The 11,134-nt window shown below is 38.5% G+C and overlaps 1 protein-coding gene across 1 annotated transcript; it reads left to right on the top strand.

Moving 5' to 3' along the window:
• Positions 1–380: 380 nt before the first annotated feature.
• Positions 381–6,409, top strand: hrh2b (histamine receptor H2b). Its single transcript, XM_018691004.2, has 3 exons — positions 381–491; positions 4,519–5,394; positions 5,698–6,409. The coding sequence occupies exons 2-3, from the start codon at positions 4,774–4,776 to the stop codon at positions 6,166–6,168; spliced, it is 1,092 nt and encodes a 363-aa protein (XP_018546520.1). The 5' UTR covers positions 381–491; positions 4,519–4,773; the 3' UTR covers positions 6,169–6,409.
• Positions 6,410–11,134: the final 4,725 nt, after the last annotated feature.

Here is an 11,134-nt window from a genome sequence, read left to right as displayed (position 1 = left end):
TTACCAGAGATCTACGCTGTACAATATCTTCAATTATAATACATACAAATAAATACTGTGCTTTAATTAGAGATATTTCTATCATCAACTTTTCTTCATCTTGCCCTACATCCATCTACACTAACCCTGTGCATCATGATATGAGGACGAGTATGCATGACCCCCTTGATATGGTATATTATCCTGAAGTTGGGGTGAATTATTTTTTTAAGCTAAAACCACAGGGACGATGCTCAAGAGCGATCAATGAATGAATGCACTAGAGGGAGTGATAAGTGCATATCTTGGCTGCATGTGTCTGTCTACACATGTCTATGAGATCAGAGACGGGGAGAGAGAGGGAGGAGATAGAGAAAGAGCGTGAGAAAGAGGGAGAGAGAGAGAGAGTGAAATAAGTTTAGACATAAGTAGGCTCAAGGAACCAGAGGAGAACATTCAGGATCTCTGAAGAAGGTTGGGATCTGAACAAGAGTTAAGACAAACCATGTGAGGTGAGTCAAGGCACTTTGAATGTCCTTTATTTGGGGGTTTTTAATGTGGAAGTAAGTCTGAAGGTTCCGCAGGCAAGCACCTGCAACACATTTTCAAATTTCCAGTCACAGAAATGAAGGGTCATGCAGGAATTGGTGTGTGGTGGTAAGAGCCAGACACATCTATAAATGTATGTATGTGTTGCTTAGAGATTAATTTATGTCTCATTTTCTCTGGTTACACATTCACAGGATGTAGGCAAGCATGTAGGTGGGAGGTTTAGTCTCAAATGAGCAGCACAAGCCAAACCGTATGAGAAGCTATGTGTCTTGCATTTCTGAATGTTATTAAGACATTATTGTACTTTTGAGTTTGAGATAACTTGTGATTTAACTGTAAGCATTCTGCATATTGGTGTCTGAGAAACAGGTTTTCGCCTTAGTGAAGGTGCCAGGATTTAATGTTTGACATGGTTAATAATGTTGGATTGTCAGTAAGTCAGGACTTTTCTTGCATTTTGTTTGTGTGTTTGTTTGAGTTTGATTACATGTGAATTACAAAAATCTTATAATTGTGTGTTACCAAATCCAATTCAGATTTTTGCCTCTCTGTTTGAACTTTCTCCTATTTGTGACTGAAAAAAAGTGCAAGGAGCTCAGCAGAAGATACAAATGCACTGCACGCAAATCTTACAACTGGTCCTTGGATGTCATGTTGCCAGAGCTTTCACCATGCTGCTTTTAGTGGTTTCAGTTTTCACATGTTGCTAAATAATTGATCTATACTGTTGACCCACCTTCTGTTGTTCTGGGCCGGATGTTTTGCCACATTGTTATCTCACACTGTTGACTCATCTACCTCACCAGCTAAACTTAATTTGCTCCTCGATGCATGGGGGATGTTTTAGACTCATGTTCTCTGACCATCGTGTGCTGATACACTTGTATCATACTGACAGCTGCCATACAGAAACATGATGTCACACAATTAGATTAGATGGAGAAAAAGATAATGTGCTGTGTGGAGCAGATGCAAGTCTGATGACATTTATCACATAACTCATAACTGGTAATTAACACCCTTTGAAGTGGCTCATTTGACCTATAGAAATCAGCTATAAAATAAATCTTGATATATAGTATGGCTAAAACTTGTAGTATGTAGTCATGCACATAGTGCTGGTACTGTATAGGGCCATAGTTTAAACTTAGGTTTCAGTGCAGTAGCTGTTTCTATTAGGAGAAGACAGAAGACACAGTTTCAATATACAGAACATACCAGCCTCTCACATCACATGGATCATATGACCGACCTTTATTCATCTCTGAGTAGCTCTGAACACCACTCAGAAAAATATGACATATGCATTTACTGAAGAAAATGAGCGCTGATTTTTTTTGTCACTTATCTTAAACTGTCCGTAAAACAAGCAAATTAATTATGCAATGAAGTGTAAAATGATCTCAGGCTTTCATCATGGTGTTATAGTGTCACATTTCACCTGTTACCTCAGTCTCGTGGCACACTGGCAGCAGGGCAAAATGAAAGTGGAGACATGGAAAACATGGGTCATTTGCTTTTATTTGAGTTGTATTTGAAATAATCTCAGACTCTTTATGACCCGTGAAGCCTGGTTCTTGTAGCGTCAAATGAGAGAAGCAGGTTGACTGGGGACACAGATCGATCTACACTCTGTCAGTGCTGAACAAACAAAGTCACCATGGAAACAAGAGGTGTTTATCCCTGAGGGAAATCTATTGACATTATTAAAAACATCAAAACCTCAAAAAACAACCGCTGAATGGCTGGGTACAGCTGAAACATTGGTTACTGTGAATATATATATATATATATATATATATATATATATATACATACATATTGTGTTGGGAAAACCCTGAATAGAGTCACAGTAATTGTCAGAGAACAAAAGATAAAGCAGTTCCTGTAGGAACTTCCTTATAAACTTCCTGCTTTTTGTAGTTACCACAAAGTTAGCGTACTATCTCTAACACTTTTAAAGAAATGCCATAAAGCTGGAGTTGGTGATATGCTATCATCTGTGTGCACCATACCTACTGTATACCTACTGTTAAATACTGCATGTGTGCCACTATCTTGACTTAATGGCTTACTGTAAATCCCCCTCTTCCATAAGGAGGTCAGAGGGGTCAGAGTTTTCGGTCAGCAACTGGCATGTGAGAGCTTGTATAGATGTGGACATCATGTGATCATGATGATGATTTTGATTTTACAAGTTTAAAAAAAGAATATATAAAATGAGGTAAATGGTACCTGCTTGCATATAGTTTAAAGTCAAATGTGGTTGTATTCTAGATCTGAATCACTATAGTAGTGTATAATAACAATAGATGATATTTACATCTGTCAATCTATTCATGTGATTAAGCCTCTCAAATATGGTACCATCAATGTTACTATCAGTCTGTTGTTATAAAAGTCATCTCTGCTTTGATCTGTGAAACCTTAATTAAACGATTTGCCATCTGTTTTTATGGGAGTAGATGATGAGATGGCCTTCCTGTAATAAAGAAGCAGATAGCAAATTAAAAACATCACTACCAAACATAAAGTATGTATGCACTGTCAAACAAACTCAGTTCTATATGACCACAATGGTTTAAGCATTTGTTTTACTTACTAATAAACACAGGAAACATAGCTCGCAGGTGATGCAAGGGCAACATATGAACCATTTTAGACTGACATCATTGTAATATATTAGCGCTTACGGTGAATTGGTTTAGCTTGTTTATTATTAAATTTGCATTAATCAATATTAACTGAGCCTCACTGCAAGGCAGACAGCTGGGGCTTTGAGAGAGCACATCATAGAAAAACAGAGGAAGTTTGTTGATCTAGTTTGAGGTAAGGGAAGGGAAATGGAACAAAAAGCTTTAAGTGACATTTGTGGATGAAAAACCATCACTGATCGATGAAACTAGTTTGTGTCTGATGCTATGGATGTGTTTACACAGGAGTCTTTTTCTTGTTTTAGACTCATGAGTTTGGTTGAGTCATCCAGTGCTTAAAGAGTTTGGATTTGTTTACTTTACTCCTCCGTGACACAATGTATTATGATTGTTTTTAAGATCTTGTCTGGTATTAGCCTGACAGTGATGCACAATATAGTGCAGCCTGCACTTTTAGCAAATGGTTTCTCTCGGTAGTAAATTTTCTTGTCTCTATAGGGACCAGCTCTCCGGTCCCAACACATGTTTATACAAAGGCACATTCTCTTTATCACTCTGTGCTGTAGATCATCCAGGTCTTTTACTAGATATGTATTCCTATTCAGTTATTACCAAAGTCCTTCAAGAAAGTTGTTTAATAGCATGTTTAATTTTTAACTTTAATTTTTTTCGTTTTAACATGTAGAAAGATTGTATGTTTAATACCAAATGGAAAAGACAGACAGCTGATGTGGTAAATAAACCAAAAGTGCAAGAACATCACTGCTGGATTGAGGATATTGTTATGTTTAACTTGTGGGTGTATGCGACTTTATAGAGTTAAGATAGGTAAGGCAGTATGTACATAAGAGAGTGGAACATGATGTTAACAGTGTGATTGCTGATGTCAGTAAAAATACTGCATTACACTCTCAAGTTGTACTGTTACTGTAATACTCACATGGGTTCTGGTTCAGGTGTCAGTATATATTCACCATTGTGACTGGGGAGTTAATTTTAATAGAGCCATTTCTAGTCTATGCATTGTATGTAGTCTATGCACTATATTACACACTTTGCTATTTTACATAACTACTTATTTACTACATACGGAGACAACAGTTCCCTAATGTTATTTTGAATGCCAAATCAAGATATGTGTACATTAACCTGTTGAACTCTGTGACAGAAAGCTATGTCCTACTTTCAGTGACCATTTATGCTAACTTGACCTGCAGTCAGACTATTCCATTAAATGGCAGCAGGGTGAACATGTTTTACTTTTGAAATACACAGGTAATAAAATGTCATTTATATAGTGACAATATTGACAGTTGTTCTTGTTCTTCTCCAGGGATATACAGTATATACCTCAGATTTCAATGGCAGTGGCATAGTGCAAAAACAGATGGCTGGGAAGTGCTTTCCACTCAGTGATCTACTTCTGAACCTGATTACCTTCATACACAGGAGCTGTGGGAAAGACTGTGTGATGGAAAAGTGAACTGGCAATAGCTGAGAAAGTGGATGAGCCAGTTTCTAGATTTCCTAAAGGGATACAAACAGCAGCACTGTTTCAGTGACCTAGTGCCTGAGGAACAGGACTACCATGATCTCCACAGCTCTCCGCTGGCTTGTCCTGGTGTCTTTTATCGTCGTGACCATTGGTGGGAACGTGCTGGTTTGTTTGGCCGTGGGGCTCAGCCGTCGACTGTGGCGCATCGCTAATTGCTTCGTGGTGTCACTGGCAGTGACAGATTTCCTGCTAGGCCTTCTGGTGCTGCCCTTGTCTGCCACCGTGGAGCTGCGCAGCGGGAAATGGCCCCTCGGTGGAACCCTGTGTAACATCTACATCTCACTGGATGTCATGCTGTGTACATCCTCCATCCTGACCCTGCTGGCTATCAGCGTGGACCGATACCTGGCCATTTCAGCCCCCCTTAGTTACCCCCGGAGAGTTACCCCTCTGAGGGTGACACTGGCCATGATCGCCATCTGGGCCTTGTCATTGGCTGTGTCCTTTGTGCCCATCCACCTGGGTTGGAACACAGTGGACTACAGAGTGCAGCACTTGGACTGGGGCATAGGGGATGAGGACAAAGAGGGACGCTACTGCCAGTTTGAATGGAATAACAACTATATTCTAATTTATGCCTTTGGCACATTTTACCTGCCTCTGCTGCTTATGTGTGGGATGTATCTTTGCATATTCAGAGTGGCACGAGAGCAGGTCAGTGTTTATTATCATTTTGTAAAACATGCTGAGGTGGGATATAAAAGGTCATAACTACTTTTTGCATCCATCTGAGGCTCCTCTTTTCATCAAGACAAAATCTGATTTCAAATTAGTGATCTGCAATTAAATGGAAACAAATATTTGCAACACATTAAAACATTAAAATTTGTTTTACAAAGTCATATTTGTTTGTAATGTATTGCTAATTTAAATCATTTTTCATCAGATCATTGAGTGAGCTCATCTCATTTCCTGCATCCTCTGGTACTCAAACCTTTTCTTGACCAATCTTTTCAGGTGCGGCGTATTCGTGCTGCCACACCCTCATTTGCTCGCCTAGCCACAACTACAGCTGTAGCCCGCGAGCACAAAGCCACAGCAACCCTGGCAGCTGTACTGGGGGCCTTTGTCATCTGCTGGTTCCCCTACTTCACATTCTTCACCTGTATGGGCATAAAGGAAAAGACAAACCCTCCTAACACACTTCACTCTGTGGTCCTGTGGCTGGGCTATTTTAATTCAGCCCTGAACCCCATCCTGTATCCAGCCTTCAACAGGGACTTCCGCAAGGCCTACGGAGAGCTGCTTCGCTGCGCAAGGCCATCTTGCAGAAAACTACTGTTTACCCGTGCATCTGTGCATAAGAGATTGACCTTTACTAATGGACAAAGGGTTTCCCTGCAGTCTGGGAAACAAGTTAAGCAACAAACTGAGGGGAAGCGCCTTGCTCCACCTGAGAGAAATGGTATCCCTGATGAGCCAAGGTGAAATGCTGTGGATGTACTGGACTGTGGACTTGCGGGAAAGCACTGTAATTACAAACTTACTCCGGCACTCACAGTACCAGATTAGCTAACCATTTACAGTATCAGTTAGATGTTTAGTGTATAGTGCCAAAGATGACACAATTTGTGTAAAACTCAAGGCACAACATTGTGAATGTTGCATAACTTTTTTGTTAGTGTATTGGCTAGAAAAAGCAAAATAAAAAGTCCATGTCCTTAATTAATTAATTGTTTTCCTCATAACCTCATATTTCATAATGAATAAAACCCACAGTACTGAAACGTCTAGTTATTAGAACATGTAAAAAGCATACAACAATGGAAATCAAAGAGCAGACAGGGCACAGCTGAGTGGAATGAATAGATGACTCAATAGGTTTCCTGGCATGCTGCACAGAGACGCGGGTGGTTAAAAGTTTGCAAATTGTTTATTTTTTCTCCCATTGACTCTGCCAGTGAAAGTGAATAAGTGTCCAGCAAGTTGAAGTGATATGTACAATATGTGTATGTTTGACTGGAGCAAAACAGGATGACCTGAAAGACTTCCTGGACATTTCAACAGATTAACTGCAACTAGACAAAACATCATTTTATCACAGCTGTTTTTATTATTTTTGGGTGAACACCAGTTGCACTGATGAACTCACATGATATATGGTAACGCTGCTCCTGAAGTTGGACCATTCTAAGACTTGTGTCTAATGGACAGGCACTGCAACAAGTAAATGAAGCCAACTCTCTATCCATGACACCCTCATTACAACTTTATTATATTCATGTACATGTTACCAGGATTACTGTCATGCAAAGAAATCAGAGCAATGATAAACGATGAGAGTATAAATGTGTTGAAATAACAAAGAGCATAAACTGAAGTAACACACATGCCTACCACACTTGTGCATCAAAATAAAATGTAGATGAACCATTTTTTAAAGCACTAGAGTTAATATTGAAGTCTTGATCAGTGGGATAAGCTATGAAAAGCTTTTAGCTTCCACAGCACATGTCAGTGTACAGTTCAAAGACAGGTGTGAGAGAAAGCATTGAGAGACATGGAGGGTAAAATGTTATTGCTTTTAGTTCCATTTTACACACTAATCTATAAATGTAATAATTTCATGCATGAGGCAGAATAATAAAAGCTTTTATTTATTTAACGAGTGTATTTATGTAAGCTTTTGTCATTTACATTTACTTTATGCTCACTAGTTCCTAAATCTTTTGTATCCATTTATAATTGAATAAAACATAATTATTAAATGATTTTATACAGACATTTCACTCTTGAAATTCAACTTTTGCATATCAGTATGTGGCAGATACTGTGCTGCATAAGTATGTGGCAAAGTGCAGATGGAAATGGTTCTCAAGCATTGTCAGTGACAAGGCAGGGCAGGCTGAATGTGATTCTAATTAAAGTTTAATGTGAGCCCTGGTGCTGTCGATGGTAGATGAAGTAGGCTGATAATCTGAGGCAGGGAAAGGGAATGAAATTCCTTCAGGATGAATTGATAACTTGCCTCCACTCTGCAGAAGAGAGGATGCTGCTGAGGAGGAGACGTTATTATTCACTGATATAATGTCTGAAACTGGAAGTGATCAAGCCAGCAGCTGCACAGCGACATATGCAAGGGCATTAATAGATAGCATTAAATGCAGCTGAGTCCTCTGAACTGAGGGTGAATTTGTGATGCCGTTCCCAGTCATGTTCAGTACAGAGTTCAGAGTTTAAGTGGTGCATGTGCAACCGCATAAACAGTTGCCTCTACAAAACTCGTTGGAGGAGCCTCTATTAGACGTTTTATTTACATGTATCAAGTCTGACTTTGTGCAGACGTGGAAAAACAAAGTAAAAGAAATGGGATGTTTACATGCTGCTGTAACTAATGTTTAGTTAAAAATCACATCTCAGTTGGCAAAGTGACTTCCTGGAGTCTCTGCTGGTTTGTGATGTCATAGTAACAAGACTCCAGGAGGTCACTACCCCTGGCAAAGAGATAAGTGTACCACATATTTCCCTACAACAAATTGTTGTCTCTATGCTAAACTAATTGCCTGATGGCTTGAAACTTCATATTGAACTCTTGAAATAATAATTAAAATACTGTGATAGGTAGGCCTTAAAATAATAACATTAATGAATAGGAATAAAAAAGTACTAGTAAGATAATTTAATAATTGGTAATGAATTATTTACAATTGAACAATGATTCTTCCATCAAAGCTTAAATTTATTCATTATGCAACTATGTTCTACACATCAGTGCTAACAACTACTGCCACTCTAGACTGAGAGGTGAGGGCCTACAATGTCCTTGACATCTTTTTTGTTTGTATGCCCATGTCATGGTGAATTATAGAAGAATGTTCCCTTTAAAAATGTTATAAAATGATAGTTTAAAATGTGCCAAAATAAAAAAACAAAATATCTGTGTCCTGAAAGTTCTGAAAGTTATCTACCTGTGTATTGTATATGAAAACATAAATTACTAATAATAATGCATATAATGTATTCCAGATATAACATATGCATGACTAACACAAAAACACATTCCGTGCCACTGTTGCCTTGTGCTTGCTCGTGGTGGAAACTTTTGGGTCTAGACCTGCTCCATGTGAAAAGTGCCCTGAGATAACCCCTGATGTAAATTGGTGCTATATTTAAAAAATCGACTAACTTGACCAGGGAGTATAAAAATCTTTGCCACAAGTTCTGGTTTAAAATTAATTTGTAATGGCAAGTCTCATTCATGAATGGGCTATACCCACTTGGATCATATCACTTATACACACACACACTTATAGCGCTTTTCTAGCCTTATCGACCACTCTGTAAATGTTTGATGATAAATAGTGTGCTGTGACTGGACCTGGACTGAACCCCAGAAAAATAAAGAACAAAGGAATAATGCAAAAATAACAGGATCTACCAGTGGTTATCACCAACCCAAGATAATCATGCCATGTGCTAGAGCTGCTTTAACTGCTATAATGCATTATGAGACAGAGAATGTGCTTTTGAATTATGTTAAAACTGACAATGAACAGATATACAGACCTACAATAGTGTCATGGAGTGTGCGTCATCACATGTTTTAAGTGTGATAATCCAATATTGTGCTTGTCTCATTATTTATATAAGGCCTGGGGACCAGACTGCCTTCTGTGATCTCGGAGGCTGAGTATCTCATTTTCATTGTGGTTATCTTAGTTTACTCTTACATGATCATTTCCTACGTCACATTTCTCTTGCACAAAAATAAATAGAATCCCACCTTCTGAGCAAAGAGCAGCATTTTATCTCAGTGTCATTAACTGTGTTATTATTTTTCTGGTGAGTGTGAACAATAATTTATTCATGTTAATGGAACATATACATTTCAACTGATGTAGGTACTATGTTTACAGTGCTTTAATAAATAATCCAACAACAGGAATTGCCATTTCTGTACTGCAAAGAAAATTCTCTTTTCTTTGAGATGAAGTGCATGAAAAGCACGAGAGCAGGCAGACAAATAGGGAGAGGTTTGATACTGTAATGAGCATGATTATAATATGATAGTATGAAGTAAGAAACAACATCACAACATTACAACATGCTATGTTCCAATAACAATGTAACACACTAAAACAGAACACAACAGTCATGTCTCTCTCTCTACAGAGTTTGCTTGAGTCAGATAAACAGACGGTCTTGTTCATTGCTTACTTAACATCCATAGAAAGAACTTTATTCACGCCTTGATTAAACATTTGCAAACTTGTGTAAGCTAATACTTCATTTTAATCCTACTGGGTCATCTTTAACAGCTCAAAAAACATACTTCACTTTGTCTAATCAGCTTTATACTCACATTTTCTTAAGAATTTCTTGTATACAATATAAGCAATATATACTGATAACATATTTCTGATATCCACTGCAGAAAATAGGTTTTAACATGCTCTATATGATTGCTTTTGACAACACCTTTACACAGCACTAGCATCTAAAATCCCAACTAAGACTGTGTGGATTCCTGTCATTGGAGTTAGTTTGTTCATGAGGCCTAAATGACCCCAATAATACCACTATGTAGCTAACAAACCAAACAATATAAGTCTGTTCAAGCCCAAACCGTATAACATATAAAACCCTAATCCTAACCCTAACTGGGTTTAATAACAATCATTTTTGTATATGTCCATATTAGCTACCTTAACATGTAGAAGGCCCAATAAGACCAGAGTGAGTATATAAAAAAAGATTGATTTTGCTATGATAGCTCAAAGTTAAAGATTTATTCATATTTGTATTGGTTTTGAATGCTGGCCTACACTACCTTAGGATCTGGGAATGAAAAGGGACAAGAAATTTATTATGAAAATGGGGGAAACAGTCATGATGAGCATGGTTTACTTTCCACCTTCAAAGGGATGAGTAGGTACGTTCAAGTATGCTGAATTGAACACAGGGACAAAGAAATCACTGACAAAAAGCTCACTGCTGCCAACCAGTTAACTGAAACAGTGGCACACTAACTGCTGAACCAGAGGAGTGTAAGTGAAGCTCCCCTGCATCTAAAGAAGCCATTGTAGCAATTTCGTCAACTGCTTTTTGTGAAATGGAACAGTGCAGAGGAGGTGAAACTTTGGGCTAGATTGCTAACAAGGCAGAACGAGCAACTTTCTGAGCCCGAGGGACCACAGAGCACTGGGTGCAGTTAGTTTGTTTTTGGTGCTCCTGTCTTGTCGATCTGTCATTTAGAGTAGAGAGGTTCCACATCAAAATTAACAAACAAAGGGTCAGTTGAGGCCTGCAGCTAATTTCTGCCCCAGGGCCCCCTAGTGGGTTAATCTGACGATGTTGAGACTGCTGCCTTTTCATATAGGTAGCACTCATGGATCTAAATAAGTTCAGCCTGGCTGTGAGTGTACACATGCACATTCTTCAGTGAGTGCGCTCA

The sequence above is a fragment of the Lates calcarifer genome, linkage group LG20 (assembly GCF_001640805.2).
Source record: "Lates calcarifer isolate ASB-BC8 linkage group LG20, TLL_Latcal_v3, whole genome shotgun sequence".
Lineage (NCBI taxonomy): Eukaryota > Metazoa > Chordata > Actinopteri > Centropomidae > Lates > Lates calcarifer.
Note: the sequence above shows the minus strand (reverse complement) of the source record. Positions and strands in the feature narration are given on the sequence as shown.